The 20,143-nt window shown below is 53.1% G+C and overlaps 10 protein-coding genes across 10 annotated transcripts; 6 read left to right on the plus strand and 4 right to left on the minus strand.

Moving 5' to 3' along the window:
• Positions 1-1,650: 1,650 nt before the first annotated feature.
• NCS57_00422800 (uncharacterized protein) lies at positions 1,651-2,747 on the minus strand (the record flags this gene model as incomplete). Its single annotated transcript, XM_053054197.1, has 2 exons — positions 1,651-2,292; positions 2,355-2,747. 2 exons carry the CDS (start codon positions 2,745-2,747, stop codon positions 1,651-1,653), a joined length of 1,035 nt encoding a protein of 344 aa, XP_052916357.1.
• Positions 2,748-3,444: 697 nt separating this feature from the next.
• NCS57_00422900 (Magnesium transporter) lies at positions 3,445-5,154 on the plus strand (the record flags this gene model as incomplete). The annotated part of the gene is made up of 3 exons (XM_053054198.1): positions 3,445-4,023; positions 4,084-4,712; positions 4,761-5,154. 3 exons carry the CDS (start codon positions 3,445-3,447, stop codon positions 5,152-5,154), a joined length of 1,602 nt encoding a protein of 533 aa, XP_052916358.1.
• A 984-nt stretch (positions 5,155-6,138) lies between these two features.
• NCS57_00423000 (uncharacterized protein) lies at positions 6,139-6,427 on the plus strand (the record flags this gene model as incomplete). The annotated part of the gene is made up of 2 exons (XM_053054199.1): positions 6,139-6,159; positions 6,227-6,427. 2 exons carry the CDS (start codon positions 6,139-6,141, stop codon positions 6,425-6,427), a joined length of 222 nt encoding a protein of 73 aa, XP_052916359.1.
• Positions 6,428-6,750: 323 nt separating this feature from the next.
• On the minus strand, positions 6,751-10,287 carry NCS57_00423100 (ERCC4 domain-containing protein; the record flags this gene model as incomplete). Its single annotated transcript, XM_053054200.1, has 2 exons — positions 6,751-9,552; positions 10,252-10,287. 2 exons carry the CDS (start codon positions 10,285-10,287, stop codon positions 6,751-6,753), a joined length of 2,838 nt encoding a protein of 945 aa, XP_052916360.1.
• A 214-nt stretch (positions 10,288-10,501) lies between these two features.
• On the plus strand, positions 10,502-10,882 carry NCS57_00423200 (uncharacterized protein; the record flags this gene model as incomplete). The annotated part of the gene is made up of 2 exons (XM_053054201.1): positions 10,502-10,663; positions 10,721-10,882. The coding sequence occupies 2 exons, from the start codon at positions 10,502-10,504 to the stop codon at positions 10,880-10,882; spliced, it is 324 nt and encodes a 107-aa protein (XP_052916361.1).
• Positions 10,883-11,910: 1,028 nt separating this feature from the next.
• On the plus strand, positions 11,911-13,954 carry NCS57_00423300 (uncharacterized protein; the record flags this gene model as incomplete). The annotated part of the gene is made up of 3 exons (XM_053054202.1): positions 11,911-12,120; positions 12,177-13,872; positions 13,926-13,954. The coding sequence occupies 3 exons, from the start codon at positions 11,911-11,913 to the stop codon at positions 13,952-13,954; spliced, it is 1,935 nt and encodes a 644-aa protein (XP_052916362.1).
• Positions 13,955-14,718: 764 nt separating this feature from the next.
• NCS57_00423400 (Eukaryotic translation initiation factor 1A, Y-chromosomal) lies at positions 14,719-15,539 on the minus strand (the record flags this gene model as incomplete). Its single annotated transcript, XM_053054203.1, has 3 exons — positions 15,432-15,539; positions 15,122-15,280; positions 14,719-15,012 (listed from the first exon to the last, which is right to left on the minus strand). Exons 1-3 carry the CDS (start codon positions 15,450-15,452, stop codon positions 14,719-14,721), a joined length of 474 nt encoding a protein of 157 aa, XP_052916363.1. The 5' UTR covers positions 15,453-15,539.
• Positions 15,540-16,006: 467 nt separating this feature from the next.
• On the plus strand, positions 16,007-16,870 carry NCS57_00423500 (uncharacterized protein; the record flags this gene model as incomplete). The annotated part of the gene is made up of 1 exon (XM_053054204.1): positions 16,007-16,870. The coding sequence occupies one exon, from the start codon at positions 16,007-16,009 to the stop codon at positions 16,868-16,870; it is 864 nt and encodes a 287-aa protein (XP_052916364.1).
• Positions 16,871-17,601: 731 nt separating this feature from the next.
• Positions 17,602-18,430, minus strand: NCS57_00423600 (uncharacterized protein; the record flags this gene model as incomplete). The annotated part of the gene is made up of 2 exons (XM_053054205.1): positions 17,602-18,016; positions 18,084-18,430. 2 exons carry the CDS (start codon positions 18,428-18,430, stop codon positions 17,602-17,604), a joined length of 762 nt encoding a protein of 253 aa, XP_052916365.1.
• A 1,021-nt stretch (positions 18,431-19,451) lies between these two features.
• On the plus strand, positions 19,452-20,097 carry NCS57_00423700 (uncharacterized protein; the record flags this gene model as incomplete). Its single annotated transcript, XM_053054206.1, has 3 exons — positions 19,452-19,502; positions 19,549-19,993; positions 20,081-20,097. 3 exons carry the CDS (start codon positions 19,452-19,454, stop codon positions 20,095-20,097), a joined length of 513 nt encoding a protein of 170 aa, XP_052916366.1.
• Positions 20,098-20,143: the final 46 nt, after the last annotated feature.

Consider the following 20,143-nt stretch of genomic DNA (forward strand, 5'->3'; position numbering starts at 1 on the left):
AATCGAGCAAAAGGAGCGCCCCCAAGACTGGACTGAGGAGAGAGCGATGACGCTATGGCGAAATCTAATAGCTAGCTTGAAACAGTCTCGCGATAGTGGACTCGTGGCCGTCTTTCTTGATCCCTCGTGGAACCAACGCTCGGATAGGAGACAAGACGCCCGAGAAAGCAAGACAAGCACGAAATCAAAAAGCATTATGCTGGAAACAAACACTCATTACTTCGCCCCTTACTTTACGTTACGTTTTTGACCTTTACGCGCGGCTGAAGCGAAACAAACCCCTTTACCTGTGACCTCGTGATTACGCTGGAGACGAAAACCTACCAACGATTCCTTCATTCATTACCCGCTGAACTAACGCGCGGTTGAGAGAGCCTGAGGAGCCTGAGGAGCGGAGCACCTGAGGCGCAATTGTGGCCGTGAAAGCCCTTCAAAGGCGTGCATCATCTGAGCATCGCCTTGTTCTTTTTGGGTGTCGATAGCGCCTAAATCGACCACACACAAGCACCCGTGGACGAGAACCATGCATCCGGGAACGCTAGGGACCTGCCTGGACCGTGGCCGTGAAGTCCCGGGATCGCGCGGTTCATTGGATGGTGTGCTCACGGTGTGTGAGTCATCTCGTTCCCCCGTCCGCTTGGCACACACTTCACGGGATGTTACTCTTTTTTTTTCGTCCCTTCCCCTTGAGGTTGGAGGCTTGCCGGATCAGGCAATCAGTGGCGAGGAGTGGTGTGTGTGTGTGGGTTTTTCTTTTAAAGCCTCACGTTGTTGGTGTTGTTTGAGACGACGTGGATGTTGGATGTCGTTGAGTATGGTGGTGTGTGTGGGGAGAAACTGATGACGTTGAGGATCAAAGGTAAGTGGACAGACAGGTAAGGGAGAGGTAAGTAAGTGTACTTGGCTACGAGGTAAGTTAATTTTGATAGTTGAGTGCGTGCGTGAAGTGATGTCGATGTTGTCTACCCATGTGCTGATGTCTGTTGATGCTGATGCATGGTGTTGAGGTCTCGGGTCATTCTACCCTTCCGGCATGAGGCTCCCCCATCCAGTCCCGTCATGGTTTCATGAGATGAAAGCTTGTTGAAGCATGGGTTTACCTTCCTCATACGGAAACTTTTTGATTTCCATGATTTGCACACAAACCCTAGTTCCCACGCCACACCGTCCAAGAAGGCGATTAGGTACTGATACACAGAACGAACATCTATCCTGCGAGAAGATAAGTAATAATATATAAGATATTAGATATATACACACAAGAATATTGGTTTTGAAATTAATTATTATTAAAAGTGGTTAATTGGTGGCACTACGACTATGTATCGTGACCTCGGTGCCTCACTCGGTTCGATTCCATATGCCACATAATGGTGTGCAGCAAGACGACTCCGAAACTTCCACTACGGGAAACTGCAACTTTGTACATGTGAATTATTGAATGATGAACCATAATGAGTCGAAATGAGTCGAAATGCATCCCATAATGGCTCGACAGGGGGAACCATCTGGAATCCTTGGAGTTTGATGTAGTAAGACCAAAGGGCGTCGGCGAGTTAGTCATGCCTCATCGGCGAGCTGGATCTGGTAAGCTCTAGCTGCCTGAGCAAGGCCCGGGGGAAATTCTTCGTGTCGCGGGGTGATGATGCCTCAATGTCTGTGGAGAGGTGATTCGTCACACAGCTCCGTGCCCGAGTAAACTTGTCGCAGAACCTCCCTGCCTGTTGCATCGTCACCACCCCATTCTAGCCGCTGCTCGATCCGTCGCCTCTCTTTCTGCAGTATGTCGGTTGGCAGACCTTGTCCTAGCTGAAGGAGGTCTAGGAGGTTGGTGATAAGCACACTGGGGACAGGGGCGTCGATGAAGGCGTTGCGGAGGCACTCCAGCCGAGATTCCCAGTCGACGCTCTCACCATCCCAATGAAATGCCCACCCCGCCCGTCGGAGCCAGAAAAGTCGGCGCAGCTCCTCTTCATCCCAGGGCCCGGTGATGAGGGAACGGGGGGCTCGGAAGTCAGGGTGCACGTCACACTGGGCCCAGCACTCGACGTCCTTGACAGGCTCCCAGCTCGAGACTACCTGGTAGTCGGCTTCGAAGCACTGGCGGGCGTTGAATTCGCCCTTGTGGCCTTGGATGGGGTGGTCGGAGGTGTGCGTAAGGGGGTAATTTTCCGTGTCGAGCTTCGGGAGGCAATGCTCATAGTACCGGCCCTTGGCGTGTGTATCGGCCCATGTCTGCTGGGCCTGGAGAATAAAATCAATTTTTACCCAGGGGAGTTCGAAAACCTCGGACTATTGGGCAATGTTAGGAAAAGGGACTTGTATATCATGGTAACTGCAAAAGGCCGACGAACCTGAAGTCGGGGATCACCACCAACATCATCTCTAGATGTATTGCAGTTCACAGGAATCCCGAACCAATCGATCCAAGTGTCGTGAAACGTCCACATAAAGTGTCGTAGGAGAGTAGCACGGCCGGATAACTTTGCACCGATAATAGGGGAAGAGCGTGGCAGGGATAAGCTGGCGCTGTAGAGGAAGATTATCTCCAGGACCTCGGCAGGTAGAGATTGTAAAGTAGGGCGTCCACGAAGGGGCCGGGAGGCGAGGACATTAGAGAGTGAGCGTTTCATCTTTTTGGGACTTGGTCCGTTGTCGTCTGTCGAAGAGTTGGGGCGTAACTTGGATGGTTTGTTTCCAGAGGGAGCTTTGCGTTTGCCTCGAATGCGGATTGGGGTAAGGCCCATATCGAGGATAGAGTATTCGGGAATCCAGATGTCGATATAGAAATGTAGAACTGGATGGTGATGGTGGTAATACTGGTTGGTTGCTGTGCTGAGCTAGGACAATGATTGGACGAATGGTTCAGATTGTAGCACCAAGTCGAGAAAACTTGGGCCGGATCCTCTGGATGAAACGGCTCTATCTCAGACGAGGGGAGATATTTGGTCCAGGTAAGATTGAAATCCTTAGATTTGCAATCAAGTTGATAGGAGCTTGATAAAGAAATCTGGGATGGCTGATGGGAGGTTCAAGTAGGCGTTGATATGGAGGCCCTTTAAGCTCAGAGTATAAGATATCAGACGATAACCCCTAGACTTTATCCTTAGATGATGAATATTAAAATCTTTAAAGAGTCTCACCTTGGCTATTGCTCAGTCTCATGGGTTATCGTGGTTCGCCCGCTCCAACTGCCATCGAGTTGAGCGGCGAATCGAAGTGCAAATGGCCCGTGCGCGACTCCGGAATCCCAGCGTAAAAATTCGGGTTGTCTCCAAAACTCCAACGACTTGGTTCTGATGACTAAGGCAAGTCAACCTCCAACTTTTGCTATAGTATCCACGACGATAACTGGTCGGGAAGCTCTCCAACTCGACGACCTAACCACCCTCAGCGCTATCGCCAATGCTTGCGTGAGCCGATTGACGCGCGGATTCCTCAGAGATGTCAACTCTGCGCCCGGTCCCCTCTCGAAGCCTGCTGCGATTCCTACGGTACCAGTCCAAGAGGGCCTTTGCAACTCATGGCCCAGAAGCGATAGCCGGCCCGGTCCTGTGTCGCCGGGCTCGATCCTCGAATCTTGCGACACGGAGGCAGTCTAGGACGCTCACGACGACATGCGAGCGCCGTACTGCAACATTGGAAGCCTCATTCCTCAACCTCGAGCCGATCCTGCGGAGGCTCAAGAGCCAAGACCAGCAGCAGTTGACGTCAACGAGATGCAACTTTAGTACCTCACGCAATGTTGGCTGGTTCAAATGGGGTCGGTCCTCGACGGGTGCTACACCAAAGTGGCATGAGCGATTATGGGGGATCACAGGCCGAAAGTGTGAAAAATCCCTAAAGCCCGATGATCTTCCCAGCCATGATGAATACAGCGACAGTTCGTCGATATTCAACAGCCGTCGAACCATGGCCGCCAAGGCGGCGTCCGAGCCGCGACTGCGCTGCACAGAAGTGGACGAGAATGGCAACGTGATCCTGGTGGATGGCGAGTTCAAGAAGACGGAGCTCATCGCCAAGGTATGTCGCTGCAACCCCGCGATTGATATTCGATGAGATGTTGACGATGCCTGTTACCAGTATGGTCTGCTGCCCCGAGACTTGCGAAAGATCGACTCGTCGAATCTGCCTCATATCCTCATCCGTCCGTCGGCCATCCTGCTCAACCTTCTGCACCTGAAGGTCCTCATCAAGCATGATCGTGTGCTTCTCTTCGATGTCTACGGCTCGAAAACCTCATACCCCCAATCGGCCTTCATGTACGACCTGCAAGGCAAATTACAGCAGAAGAACACACAAGGATCGGGCTCGCTGCCCTACGAGTTCCGGGCGCTGGAAGCCGTCTTGACCTCGGTGACGTCAGAGCTCGAGGCCGACTTTGAGGCGGTGCGCGAGCCGGTCATGCACATTCTTAGCGAGCTCGAGGACGATATCGACCGGCAGAAGCTGCGTGTGCTTCTCATTCTGTCCAAGAGAGTGAGCACCTTTGAGCAAAAGGTTAAGCTGGTCCGAGATGCCATCGAGGATCTCCTCGAGGCGGATGACGACCTTGCGGCCATGTACTTGACTGAAAAGGCGCACGATCTCTACAGGGGAATGGATGATCACACCGAGGTTGAAATGCTGCTTGAGTCGTATCACAAGTTGACGGACGAAATCGTCCAAGAGGCAGGAAGCCTCGTTTCGGGCATTCGAAACACGGAAGACATGTAAGCATGATATTCCATGCCAATATGTCGTGTTGCTAACATTTACAGCGTTCGTGCCATTCTGGATGCTAACCGAAACGCCCTCATGCTGCTCGAGATCAAGTTCAGCGTTGGTACCTTGGGTCTTGCCATGGGAACCTTCCTCGCTGGTCTCTACGGCATGAACCTGGAGAACTTTATCGAAGAGACACACTGGGGTTTCGGAAGCGTCACTGGAATCTCGGTCATCTTCTCACTCATCGTGTGCTGGTACGGCCTGACCAAGCTGCGCCGTGTACAGCGTATCAAGATGATGGATGACGAACGACCACGGATCCCTCGCGGCCAGGTTTACTTCCCCGATGACCGGACTGCGCTGGGACTTCTCGATAACAGAAACCGCGAGATGTTGCGGCGGATCAACATGCAAAAGGCCACGGCGGCAAAGAAGCGGTGGTTTTAAACGTCTTGTATATTAGAAATTGGGCGTTCCTGGACTTCTCAACGGCACAAACACCGCCACATGTACAAAATACTTAGAGAGATAGCCCCCCGATACCAGATACCTACTCATCTCAATGAGGTTCGAGTTCGAAGCAGAATATACCAAATGCGGACATGACACACACAACGTCGAGCAACCGTCATGGCTGCAAGCTCGGGAACTTGAACCAATGAGGCCAGCGGCACGGAAAACAGGGGATGCCCTGTTCCCGGCGCGTCTTCTCCATGGAGATTCTTGATCGTCGCGGTGACATAACCGCCTATGATGATTGATCTCATCATGACTTTGTGACGTCACACTCCCGTTGTACTACAACACTTTCATCAAACAAGGCCATGTCACACAACTAAAGGAGAAAATCAGCGGATCCACTTGCAGGGGAACCTCCTGGTCGATTCGATGTCCCTGACGTCGCAGACGCAACCTCAAAAGCACAAACGGAATTAACAGAAAAAAAAAAGAAGGGCTACGGCGGCTGAAGGATGCACAATGGCCTTGATTTTGGGACCTTGGTGCCAGCCACACGGCGAGCCGCGTACGTCATGGACGCCACATATCTGACCAATTACGACTCTTGGATGATGCATTAGCCACAGGATCAAAAGGCACACTTGTGGCTGGAGGTCATGAGGTGAAGGATCGAGATGGGTGAACCTGACGTCAGGAAAGGAATTGTTTGATGAAAGTGGTGGAAACACGGATGGCAGGCGCGACTCTGGGGCCAGGCATGGGGGGCAGGTTCTTTGTATATAAGGATGCAGGGGAACCTGAGGGGGGAAGAGGAACTTACCAACTCATCACTCAAAGACAACGCATAAACCGACAACACAACAACAAACAAAAACCATCAATTCTTCCATCTCCACCTAAGGACAACTTTTTTGCGAAAGCAATCACCAAAAAAACACACCTAAAACAAATACCCTCTATAAATCCTTCACAATGGGTGGCATCATGTCTTGTGTACGTCCAGTCACACATCTGCACCGCCTCACCAAACCACACGCAAGCTAACATTCTACTCTCCCAGATCCGCTCCGTCTTCCAGACCATCGGCGACGCCATCATGGCCGTCATCAGCGGCATCGGCAACATCATCCACGCCCTCATCAGCGCCGTCGTCCGCTTCTGCGGCATCATTGTCAGCTTCCTGACCTGCGGTTACTGCGGCAGCCGCTCCGGACGAGCCCGTCGACGCACCGGTAGACACATGCGGACGACGAGGGTCTAGGGGAGGAAGATCCCGCTTGTGAAGAGGATCTGAGGAGGAGAAGAAAGATTGTCAGAGGGGGAGAGCGAGTTTGGAGAGATTCATCCTGAAACGGCCGCCTGTTTTTCTTTTTCTATGATTGCGTTAGCATAGGATACCCAATCCACCTTGTTCTGTCAAACATGTCTCTCAAGTGTCGTATAAGTGCCTACATCCTTCTTGTTCATGTTGGTCAATATTCCGACCAAGGACACTAGACATCACATGGGATAATTCATTTGATGAAGCATTTACAACTGACAAGAGCCAGACATTATTGGGTATCATGTATTCTTGTCTTCTACCTAGTCATCCTCTTCCATGACATTCCGGTTAAAGAAGCCGTGAATCTGTCGTCCAGCCGTCTTGCCCACCAAAGGTTCTAGCTCCTTCTCTGTCATGTTGGCCACCTCACGAATGCTCTCCGTCTCGAGCACCAAGCTCTTGATGTTCTTAGGCGTGACACCAGGCACAATGGCGAGCATATCCTGTGGTTCCTGGTTAAAGGCTTGATCCTCGGCACGTGCGTCCTTGTCCAGACCGGCCCTGACCGCCGCGATCGGATCTGGCTCTTCCTCCTGCGTCTTGAGCAACTCGAAGATCTCGGCTGTCTGATAGGGAGACGAAGACCAGATGATGCGGAGCTTGGGGAAAGCTAGTGTAAGCAGAACTAGCTTGGACTGGAGGTCTGAAGACATGTTGGTTGGAGCAACACTGTTCAGGCTGCCTGAGAGGTCGGCAAACGGCTCCAGCGTAAAGGACTTGTTCTGATCAAATTCGATCAGGAGCATTGGGCTCTTGTAATGCTGGAACATGGTCTCAGCCTGTGTGTATAGTCGACCGTCCTTGAATGACGAGATCAAGTCGCTGATGGACTTGCGCTCCACGCAGATGTTGGGAGAGAGGATGTAGTCGCCCACTGTGAGCATACATGGAACAATGATCATGGATCGTCCGTGAAGCAGCGATGGCAAAGAGGAGCGGAACTCTCGCACATCCACAACCACTCGTGGTGGCTCAGCCGTTGCTGCTAGCCTGCCACCGCCGGCGATTCTTGTGTTGACAGTTCGCAAGAATGCCTCCTCAGGATCTTCAGCGGGATCAACTGTCATGACTAGTGACATGCTCGCTCTCTCCTTGATGAGTTTGGTGAAGGCATCCTTTTCCCGGCGGACTGACGAAAGGTATTTCTGTTCCTCGACTGAGCCACCGTAGTACATGAAGTAAACTCTGACGTTCCGGTCATTGTGTGACGACCGGTATACCTCGACTCGTCGGATAAATGCTGCATCTGGCTCGTACATGATGATGTACCGTGGTTTGACTTCCTCGAGGACGTGTTCGTCCTGGTCTCCGTCATAGGCGTGGGCGACAATAAGATCTTGCATGTCGTACAGCTGAAAGTAATCTTCCATGTTGTCGAGAGGGTCCGCGATAATCTCCTCCTTTTGCTGTGCCTCCTCTTCTGTTAGCTGGACCTCGGCCATGAGATCAGCGACTTCTCCTGGCTTCTCAATGTACTGCATGATACTGCCATTCTCTGCCCGACCCATCGAGGCGCCGACATTGCCTCCACCGCGCACCCGTCTTCTCTTGTTCGCCGGTGCTTTCCCGCCCCTGTGACCGCCCATACCCGGACGAGAGTCGGTAGCACCATTTAGAGCCTTTTGATTCTCAGCAAATAGAGTAGCGCTGACTTGGGCAAACTGCCTCTTCCACCTAAGATAGTTTCGCAGTCGCCTTCGCATCATGAACGCGGCAGATGGCTTATCTGCGTCTTCTTCATCCTCATCTGGCTTCTTCTCCGTCTTGGGCTTGACATGCATTGTCTGTAGAAAGTCTCGTAGTTGCCTGCAGGTGTCTGTGTTGGAGCACATGATAAGAATGCTGCCGTTGGAATCGTCCTTGACGGGAGGTTCGAAATACAGATCGCGATCGATCTCCTCCAAGACTTCGGCCAAGAGCGACCACTTGGGAAGCTCTTCAAGGACTGGCCGAAGGGAATCAATATTGGATTCTCGGGCGGCATCTTTTGCTGTGGCTGAATAGACACGTCGTCTTGCCGTGTCAAAGATAGTTTGTGCAGCGTCAAGAAACAGCCAAGGTGACTGTGTCTGCCGAGTGGACCCCGGGGGAGGAGAGTGCGCAGCGTGGATCGTATCCAGATGCTGAAGAAACGAGACGGCGTCATAAGTCAGGATGGAGTTGAGCATGGTTCTGAGCACCGTCAAATCGTTGACGATCTGCTTAGTCTTCCAGCTGACACGATGCCAATTGGGATCCAACTGTCGTCGAACCATGACATCAAAGTTCTTGAGAAGAGCACTGTCGAGGTTCCAGTCGTCCATTTCCAGGCCACTGTTACCCTTCTTAAGCTCGTGAATGCTGACTTCGACGCACTCCATGATGGCGTTTTGGATCTCCCTCATTGAATCCGTCATGGGGACCTCAAGCTCGATGACCTCGGCCTTCTTCTTTCCCTCCAGAGACTGCGCAACCGTGACGTGAAACCTGGGCCAGAGCGAGGCTTTTCGAAGGAAAAGATTCCTCATCATGGTAGCCAGAGGCGAAAAGCCCGTGGTGAAAGGATCGGGATTGTCGGAAAAGGCCTTGAGGAAGCCGACCTTGTTCTTCTGCCGGTAGACTCTGAGAATGAAGGCTTCGAGAGAGGTTGCGACAACGCGATCGGCGTGAAGTAGGACGAGGCCAGTGATAGATTCGGGGTTCAGCAAGCTCGTCAAGAGATCGACTACTAGAATGCGCGACGTGATACTGAATATACCACCGCCAGCATACATCTTTTCTCTTGCGCCAACGCTCTGGAGGTCGGTGTTGACCACGGTCAAGCCGCGCGCCTTGGGGGACATGCTTATGGCGGCATGCTCAGCCAATGCCTCTCCAATCCAGCCATTCTCTCGATCTTCGGCCCCGACAATGACTATCAAGTTGTTTCCGGCCGCATCGTACGAGTGGAGGAGGTTGTTAATGAGGCGCATCAGCCCGAGGCCGCGGGCGAGAACGACGAGCTCATCTTCGGCTCGGAGCTCCTGGAACAGGTTCTGCTGGTACTCCTTGGGGATGGTCAGCTTGGGGTCGGTGGCGGGTGGCTATAGGCAACTTGCGAGCGGAAGTGAAAGCTTCACTGGTTGGGGGGCATTGCTTGCAGACATGCGGGCCACCCGAGTGCTGGTGCTGGTGGTGGAAGAGGTGTTGAAGGTGGGAAAGATGGCTGGCGTGAATGGCGATCTTGGTGGGGAGGATCTAGGCTGCGACAGGGACCAGCCATGATCTGAACAAGGTGAATGGAAGGCCTCAAGACATAATAATATCAATAGTACTAAAAGCTAATATCTATTTGATCAATCTTGAAAAGCTATATAATTCTTGAGATTATCAAACTTGATGGAGTTATGTTTGGCTGTAGAACCTCTGGACTAGAGCCAAGCATTTACCCCAGCTTTTGCTTGACAAGGATGGGATACTTCTTTACACTGATAGTTGTCTAGAGAACGACTCGGATTCATATTGTAACAAATCGACACTCTAGCCCATTTAATTCCTTGAACCTGGCTTTCAGGCATACGTCAGACCTCGCGAGTGGAAAGATGATCTGCTGCGAATGACTTGCATGGAAGTAGAAACATGACTTCAACAGATCTCCGTTCACAGATAACGGGCGTCCTGTCAAAAGCCGGCTAAAAATTGCGATTGGTGTATGCGTAGATGATTTTCTCTCCGAAGAACGCTACCAAGATCAAGCTTGCTCAAGACCTTGGTTTGGCCGTCTCACAGTGATGCCCACTTACATTGTTCACACCACAATCTCGAGGGCACCACGTCATGGTACGATGCGTCAAGTTCGGCATCGACTCTTCTTGCAGGAAATAACCAATTAGCGAGTTTCCCCAATCTCTTGTGACACTCCTGCGGGCTCCCTAACGGCTTGCGTTTCTTCCCGTCGCGATCTGATTCACGCTGGCGCCACAGGCCGTCTTACGTAGTTTGCGTTTTGGTGAGCCAGTGGGAGGGGAGACGACGTCATCGCCCGTCGCGGCCATGATGCGGTTGCCGACTACAAATAGGACGACAATATCCAACTTGTGGACAAGACTTCAGATCAAGACAACAAAAACATTTACAAAGACAAGAACATACACTCAAGTCAATACTCTTTCCAAACAAACCATCAAAATGACCGGCACCGAGCAGCAGAAGGAGGTTAGTTCTCCCAAGTCCCATACTTCACCAACTCATGACTGACACACTCTGCCACAGGGCGAGAAGCAGTTCTCCATCCAGCCCATCAAGGACGAGGTCAAGGACAAGGTGTCTGCCTTTAACGCGCACCCCGGACCCGCCGTTCCCAAGGAGATGCCCCAAGAAGAGGGAACCAAGGAGGAGCGCAAGGCCAAGATGGAGGCTCTGAACAAGAAATAAGCAGCGACTCTTCTCTTTCGCTTGCTGACACGACTGTACGACTAGACATGGGAATTTGCACCAGACATGATATAATATGATAAAGATATTCTCTTCCTGCGCATGGATGTCCGCAATCTCTTCTCCGTCTGTAATCTCATGCTCGTATACGTATCCGATAGCTTTGTTTGACGGCACTCTCGGAGCTTCAGCTTCAGGCTGACGCGCAGTCGATTCCATCTTTCCCCCTAAATGCTGCTCCACTGAACCCACAGTTGGCGGCTATCTTGGTGGTAATCTGTGGCTGCCCAACAGTTGTGCGTGCCCATGTACGGAGAAATTTCTAGAACCCTGTTTGTGGCTGAATCTGCGACTCGTCACGACCTGAGCCAGCCCTGAAGAATAGAATGTCTTATTATTCTTGACCAAATACCGCTGAAGAATCAATACTCGTAGCTCCATTCAAGCTTCCATTCCCGCTAAAAAGCAAATCTATCGTTTCCTGCAAAAGGACGTAGGCTGCCCCGCTCAGAGGCTTGGCAGGTGGCTGTGCTGACCTTCCGAAAGCGCTTCTTTCGCCAGCGGCTGTGGCTGGTGCCCGCTCTCCGACTCTTCTTACGCCTCATCAAGCGCCGCCCGGCCAGCCTGGTTCCCCACGGACCGACACTTTGACATCCATGCGACGTCGTCCATCCGTGCTTCTCTCCCACGCCATTTGAGACGGACCCTCTCCTCTAAGCCCGAAAGCTCGGGCGCTGTTTGCACATTCTATTCTCTCTCTTTGTCCGCCGCCTGGAATCCTTGGGCCTACTTCCCACCCCCAGAATTCGGCTGCCTCACGCGAGCGCCAAGCGACTCACTCTGACCAGACGCCGAAAGAGGAGACCGACTAAGCGCCACTCCACGCGTCCAGTTCAGGCGACAACTTGACGGCTTCGTCTCTTCCCTTCGCTCATACTCTTTCTTGCCCGTACATCCTCGAGATATCGGTGCTGAGACGTCGAATCGACCCGAATCCCCTTCTCCGCCCCCTCCAGCACGACGTCACAATGCCGTCCATCCTCAGCGACGACGACAAGGACACCGTCAAGCGGATCGTGCCCAAGCAGTCCAACAAGATTCAGGCAGTGGCCGTTGCTAGGCTCTACGTCGCTTACCCCAATCGCTCAAAATGGACCTATACCGGACTTCAGGGAGCTATCGTGCTCGCCAACGACCTGGTTGGACATACCTACTGGTTGAAGCTGGTCGACATCTCGGTATGCCCCCTTGGCCTGCCTCACCATCTCTCTCATCAGCCCGCTAACTTATTCAGCCCTCCAATCGAGGAGTCATCTGGGACCAGGAAATCTTTGATACGTGGCATTACAACCAGGACCGAACCTTTTTCCATACTTTCGAACTGGAGGAGTGTCTAGCTGGTCTAAGCTTCGTCGACGAAAAGGAGGCCAAGCAGTTCAAGAAGAAGATGGACGAGCGCGAGAAGAATGCGAGCCGAGCCACCAAGTCTACGCCTTTCGGAGGAGGTGCCCAACCGACTCACAAGCACGGCATCTTGGGGGGTCTTTTTGGTCACCGCCATTCCTCTCATTCCCACAACACGGCCCCGACCCCTCCGGAGTCTCCACGAATGACTTCGAACCCCGTCCAGCATCATGTTGTCAACTCCACGGGAAGCATCAATGGCGTCAAGCCATCCGAGTTTGCGCTCCTCGACGCTTTTGATCCTCTTTGGCGCGAGCATTTTGGTGCCGACCTACAGGAAAAGGGGTTGACCGACGACTTTATCAAGGAGAACCAGGAGTTTATCGTCGACTTCTTGAGGGAGGAGCAGCAGAAGCTGAACCAGCCGCACTCGACGCCGCCACCTCCTCCCCCGCCTGCGTCGACACCTCCTACCAACGGAAATGAGGGACGCGGCTCACGAGCTCCACCTCCGCCTCCGCCTCCGCCCGCAGCCGGACGCCATTCTCCTCCTGCGCCTCCGGCCCCGAGAAAAGGCGGGCCCCCACCTCCGCCGGCTCCGCGACGATCCGGCAAGGCGGAGTCTCCTGCCGCGCCTGAAAGACCGGCGTCACCTCCCCGACCCAAATTCAGCGTTCCTCCGCCATTGGCCGATGCCGGCAAGTTCTCGCGCCCAGAGCCTCCGAAACCAGCTGCTGCTGCCCCCAACCCTGGGCCACCACCGCCTCCTCGGCCAGCCAAGACGCCGCTCGACCCGCAGAAGAACGACGGCCACAAGTTTGGCGTTCCTCCTCCCTTCGCCGGCGCGAGACTTCCTCCCCCGACACCCAGCCGTGGACCAGTTCCCCCTCCGCCTCCCCCGCGTGCAAACGATTCTCACGCTGCGCCTGCGGCTGTCCCTCCACCTCTACCACCAAAGGTGCCGGCATCTGGAGCTCCACCACTGCCTCCTCCGAGCTCTCGTCCCGTACCCCCTCCCCCGGCCGCCAGCAGCCATCCTCCTCTTCCGCCGCCTCTACCCCCGACGAACAACGCGCCTCCGCCTTTGCCTCCTACCAGCGGCGCTCCTCCCCCTCCTCCGCTACCCCCGACAAGTGGTGCTCCTCCACCCCCTCCTCTGCCACCAACTTCAGGCGGTGCACCTCCTCCTCCTCCACCTCCTCCGCCGCCCCCGGCAATTTCTGGTGCACCTCCGCCCCCGCCTCCACCTCCCATGCCCCCGATGGGCGGCGCGCCTCCTCCACCCCCGCCCATGCCCAACCGCGATTCTGGATACTCATCCGGTGTCCCAGCGCCCGCTCTGCCATCGGCAGACACTGGTCGATCGGCCATGCTGGGAGACATCCAGCGAGCTGGCGGTATCGCCTCGCTTAAGAAGGTTGATCGCTCGCAGATTCGCGACCGAAGCGGTGCCCAAGTTGCTGGTGGTGAATCTGGCGGCGGCGGCGGTGCCACTGGAGCTCCCGGTGCACCTGGTGGCGGTGGTGGTATGGCTGATGCTCTGGCTGCCGCGTTGCAGAAGCGAAAAGAGAAGGTCTCTAAGAGTGGTAAGTTGTGAGAAGTTCAACGATATTTGAATTAGCGTATCTAACGAGCATAGACGACGAGAGCGACAATGACGACTGGTAAAGCGAGACACAACAGCGACTCAAGAGGAGGATATGATGAACGAAGCCGGAAAAAATCATGGTTTGTCGCTTGGATGGAAAGGCTTGCGCACACGAGCGAGAATGGAGTCTGCTCCCACACCTTTACGTTCTAGGCCGCTGAGCAAGCGCGGCCGCAACATCTTCATAGGGTTTGAAATCTTGTCAAGTTGGCTTGTTTTGCGTGGGCATCCGTTATGGGTCTGGCACGGAAAGGAGGTCAAGCTCTGGGGAAAAGCCCGCATGGTGTTGAGGAGTTTCGAATTTCTACGAGCGCGAGTTGCAAGGCGAGATCACGGACAGACCGGGCAAGCGTGTGTGTGTGTGTGTGAGCTTGTTGAGTCTGGATACGTGGTAGAAGAATAAACAGTATTCATGAAAAAGTGAGTGTTCTCTTATCTTGTCTAAACCAGTACTTTTGAGACGAGTGCGACAGTCGCGATGCATGCATGAGAAAACCTTGATCGTCCAGTACAACCAACAAAGACAACAAGACAGAAAACAGACATGAGATTTGACGGAAAAAGAGGTTGACAGGCCGTGACGTCCCTCCCACCACGGCCGTCCAGGGCTCCACAGCAACTACTGTCGTGGGACCCAAGGAATAGAGTTGGGGGCTCATCCAGGGGTTTGAGAGAGAAGACAGTATCAACGACGCCGGCTGGGGAAACAGCATGTCTGATTCTTGACCGGGACGTCGGGGGCTCGGTGGAGTGAGAAAGAGACGGGGGAGACAGAGGGTGACTCTTAAATGTCGTCGATGTCGACCTCCTTCTTGCCACCGGGGCCGGCGTCCGACTCCTCCTCCGAGTCGGCGTCACCGAACTCGAAGTAGGCCTCGCCGTCCTCGCCCTGGCCGAACGAGTCGGTCTCGTTGATCTTTGCGTTCTCGGGGAGCTCGCCGTAGGACTTGAGGGTTCGGGCCTCATCGGCAGTGTACTTGAGGATGACGTCGCCCTTGTTGTCCTGGAAGTCGCGGAGGGAGAGGAGGATAATGTCGCCCTGGTTGATCCAGACCTTCTTGCGCATCTTGCCGCGGATCTATAGATGGGGGATTTTGTTAGCTGGTGACATGTTTTGGGCGGATGGTGACGTTGAACGCGGGTCATTTCGGGTGAGGGGCAATTTTTTTTTTCTTTGTGTCACTTACGTTGGCGAGACGCTTGCTGCCGTCAAAGCACAGGGCCTCGAGACGACCGTTGCCGAGCATCTTCACGACCTGGGCGTACTCCTGGCCATCCTCCTTGAAGGTGAGCTCTCGGCGCTGGTCATCGTTCTCCTTGGTACCACGTCTGCGGTTCTTGCCGCCCTATAGAGATGGATGTGTTAGCGATGATGGGTTTCCTCGTTGTTACGCGCGGTAGGCTTGTGGTGATGGTGGGGGCGGGGCATCTCGGTTCGGTTGCGCGTAGAGATGCGACGTCGAAGAGAGTCAGTGGACGTTGGAGTGAGTACTGTACCTTTCCCTTGTTCTTAGGCATGTTGATAAGTTTGTGGTCTGTGTCTTTGGATAGAGAGGAGGTGAGGTTTGGTCTGGGGAAAGTGGTGATGATGTTGTTGTGGTGTCGTTGGTTTGAGAAAGTGGATTTTTCCAAGACGACTTTGGCTTGGTTGCTGACTGACGGAGTTGGGCTTTGTTTGGGCGGCGGGTGGGCTTGTGATTCAGAACTAGACCCAGAATGAGTCAAAGTGTGGCGTATGACTGATCCGCTGATACTTTTGCTGAGGGCACGAGCTTTGCTGTGAGTGTGGTACCCCGTTATCATGCACAACATTGACAGTGACTCTGAGGGTGGCGGCTAGGATTTGTTGGCGGAGCAGAGTTGTTGCACCGCCACTGTGGCTTTGACGGGAATTGAACCTTGAACATCCAATGCCGGCTCCGAAGATGGCGACTTCATCTTCGACGACGTTTTCCCGTTCGCTCCATCGCCTGCTGTCGCATTGACTTTGCGCACGCCAATCATAGGCGCAACAACATTCGGCGAACCTCTGACCACAAAATGATCAGAAGACGCTCTGCCATCTCATCATCATGGCGGTAGCTCGAGCTTCATCAGGGCCTAGACTCTTGTCATGGTCCCTAACCTCTCTCCGATGCGCCTACTCTACAACGACGACATCTTCATCCTCGACATCTACCCCCTCTCCTCCTCCTCGAACAGGCAAACCGAATCTATCAAGTAGAGACCCGTCAAATAGGGGCACTCGAAAATCCTCACCAGAGAATGCAGACCAACCCCGAAGAAAAGGTCTCGAGGGACCGCCGGCGGCCAGGAACCCGCAATTAGACAACCCGAAGGCGCAGACCAACTTTTATATTCCCGCGCAGGCCAAGTTCTTTGTTCAGCCCAATGGAAGGTTGAGGACGACACCCGACGTGTGGCAGTTCCTCCACGAGACGGGCATAGAATACAACAACTCGAAAGCTCTGAGGATATGGCTCGGCCCGGAACATCGACGCATCACCGACAACTTTAGCTGCAGCGTGCAGTATTCACCCGAATACATACTTCACCCATATCACCTACAATATCTAACACCGCATCAACACCCGTTAACACCAGCTATAATGGCCCAGTACCGGCAGAAATTGGTTGATGAACAGCTTTGGATATACACCATGAATAGGGGAGGGTTCGTCGGAGTGGTAAAGGGCATCACGCAGCGGAGACTGACGTGGGCGCTGGCGAGTGCGCTGGAGGAGCTGGGACATCCGGGCACTGGGATCCGAGGGACGGTGATAGTGACGTTGGGGGATGTACTCAAGGCAGCCCACTCGCCGGCTCACCTGTTTGGCCAAGGTGTTGCGCAGGCGATCGATAGGGAGTGGAAGCAATATCTGTGGAGGAGGAAGTCAGAGCCGGTGAAGTCGGCACGTGCTCACCGTTTCGGTTAAGGATACCTATCATTTACAAAGTGTGAAAAGTTGATGGATGAGCTGCTAGTGAGCTTCGACCTCATGGCTAAGGAGAAGTAAGGCTATGCCCCCAAGAACGGAGATGTCTCTTGTTAAGGATTAAGGAAATGCCCAGGTTGTATCTAACGATCAACCAAGGCTGCAGGTGCAAGAAAAGCTGCAGCAAGTATATGAGAGATGATGTTGGATGGTTTGGCTGTATAATAGTCTGTGAATGAATAATACCTTGTGCATTGGCTGTGCCATTGGATCAAGAACGCCCCCCTTTTTATAGTTATATCAACAAAGGGGTTGAAGTCGCCAAAGATACCATCTTGTTGCGAGAAGCGGTCCTGGGTTAATATTGGGATAGCTGAACATATACATTCGGACACTTGCGGTCGTTCCCTCTAGTTGGAGGGAATTCGCGGCGACCAATGAGGGCCAAGACTGTTGACTTCTCAATCGTCCCGCCCTCGAACCCTCTATACTCGATCTATCGCTCACTCTCAACTCTCCTCATGCTCATTACCTGGTCAGGTGAGAGGACACTTTGTTGTCATCTACTTATAGTGGTTTGGACTTTGGTGCCTTCATGCTGTGAGGATGATTATCATTTAGAGGCTTGACAAAGGTAAACTCATCTAAACCTTCACTTGCTTCTTCATGCCCTTATGATTGTTCCTTAGATTTCTCATGATGAAATCACCCTAAGTAATTGCAACTATTTATCAGATTGCACCTGTTTCCCATGCGCCCTGAGGATCCTGCTCGGGATGCACCCATCCCAGAGCCCCCGTTTCCTTATCAACGACACGGGAGCAACCGCCGGGGTGAGTGTAACTGGGATTGCCATTGAGCGACCAGATAGGCTGCCCAGAGAAGAACTCGCGGTGAGTCGCGGTCAATCCTCCGACGGTGAGTGGACCTGGAGTCCCTACTTGGCATCGCCTGAGCCCTTGCACCATGAGCCGATAGAGCGCATAGCGAAACGTGCAGATGCTTGTGTTCAGCGGCAAGATCCAACAATCCACCTTGCAGTTCTCATCGCGAATCTCGTTGGCTGTTTGTGCTCGAAACTGGAGGATAAGCAGCGTCCGGTCATCCCAACAAAAGACCTGAGGGCATTGATATTTGTCTGCGTAGCTGTAGCGGACTGAATGAGCCACCCGACATTCTGCCCAAGTATTCAGGCTGTTTGCTGTTCACTCACCCACGGAGCTCCTGCGCCAGCCTCTGTTGTGCTTCATTCATCCTGCCCTGGCACCATGCGTCGACCCGAATAAGATTCCGCTTCATTTCGCCAATAATCACGGGTATTCTTGAACCACCCAGGTACATGGCGTACGTGGAGTCGACGTTCTCGGGAATGTTCTTGTCCCCCAGAGGAGCTGTGTGGTCTGTCTGAACAATGGCTGGGTATCTCTGCCAGGCGGCGAGTACCACATCTGATACCTCTGTGTGCCACCAATGCTCGATATCGGCTTCGGTTTCGAATCGCCAGTGTCTCGCGTTCGGCAGCTGCTCGACTTCGCTCATTCGCTTTTCCTCGTCGTCCATGAGGGGAGGAACGCAGTGTCAAAATCTACCCCAGTGACTTCTCCGCTACCCATATCCATCGTCGTGTGAAGCCGATATCTCCGGAGGGGTGCATATGACTTTGCCCAAGTTTTGCTAGTGTATGAAGTGATGTCGGGATTGTCTATAGAGTTGGTAGGGTGCTGGAAGATGAGTGACTGTACTGAGCTCATGGTAATGATGGTGATGATAATGGTGATGATAGAAGCCTGTGGATTTACTAAGGTAGAGCCTGATGACTATCTAAACCCCCTCAAGGAATGGGGTCAACAAGGCTCGCTGTGATGGACATACTGACCTTGTTGCCTGCTCGCTGCTGCCTACAGTCTGCAGTTGGCAGGAAACAACCACCCAGCAGCACTTCGTTCTCACAAGGCGGCCCATATGGCTTCGGTACGCTCTAATGCGTATATGATCTAACGAAAGGATCATTTTTGACTAGAAGTTAGGAAAAACAAGACGAATTATCCTAATATAACGATATATACTCTTCTTTAAAAACAATATGAAATGTATACCTAGGTTTGTCCTATTTAAAGGTCTAAAACTTGTGCATTGAGTAGGCACATAGGTAGTTGTCTGCTGCTGCTCGTTGCTCGCCTGGGGATGACAGGAATAAATGTGTGGCCGAAGGTTCAGGGGAAATGAGACCAACTTGACCAAAACACAGCCAATTCAACAGAAACCTCAATGTCCAGATTTGCGTCAACCTGGGAGGCCACTTTACGATGTCGCAATATATTCAAGTTGGGCACAATCCGCATCCGATGACGGCGGTTGAGCTGCCCAAGTTTAAAATTCCTGGTGAGCCGGATCGATATCGTTTGACAGCGACGGGGGGCATAGCCAGAGAGCCCGCCCCATCGTTGCAATCAGTGGTCAGTTGTAGCTGAGGAAACACTCCTGCAATGAATCTTGGGCTCATGTTGGTTTGGATAGCAATTTTGGTTTCGGACGCGCCTGGTTTCTGCCACTGGCCGAGCTGTTGATAGTTATCATCCCAATGTGCTGCGACTGCGCGTGGACCCTTCACGACTCCAGCGATTCATTCACGGTGTGGTCGGTTTCTTCCCTCAGCTAGTCCGTTCCTACGTCAAAAGCATCTTTCCGGAGTGGTTTCTCCCAACATTGTCCTCAAGACTGAGAGGCAAGGCAAAGAGGAGGAGCATGGAGATCCTGATGAGCTTATGGACACTGAGATCCGAGCCTACAAGCAATTGAAACCCGTGCAAGGCGTCGTGGTGCCCGTCTACTATGGCGAAGTTCGGTGCAATGGTTTCAGATCGATAATCGTTCAAGACGTCGGGGGCGCGTCGTTGCGCGAGCCCGAAGGTATACTGCTGGAATTCGACGAGTTTGCAAGGCTGCTCGAGGAGTGTTACGTTGCGCTCATCAGCTTTAGTGTGAACCTCGAGGATAGTCAACTGGGGAACTTTATCCTGGTGGACGGCAAAGTGATGGCCGTAGATCTGGAGATGGTGTCTTTTTACAGGACTGAAGACGAGATGAAGCAATTCATGTACATGGACATCAGCGAGTTGGCACGTAGGTACCAAGACCACCGTAAATATCTGCGAAGGGAGGGTTGGCTGGAGGCAGCAACGTGAGGGAGGGAGGCTAATTGGCATTAAGAATCATCCCCAAAGTAAGCGACTTTTTAGGTCACCGTCTCTTATCCCATTGTCAATCTCCCGG

This window comes from Fusarium keratoplasticum, chromosome 3 (genome assembly GCF_025433545.1).
Source record: "Fusarium keratoplasticum isolate Fu6.1 chromosome 3, whole genome shotgun sequence".
In the NCBI taxonomy this organism is placed as follows: domain Eukaryota; kingdom Fungi; phylum Ascomycota; class Sordariomycetes; order Hypocreales; family Nectriaceae; genus Fusarium; species Fusarium keratoplasticum.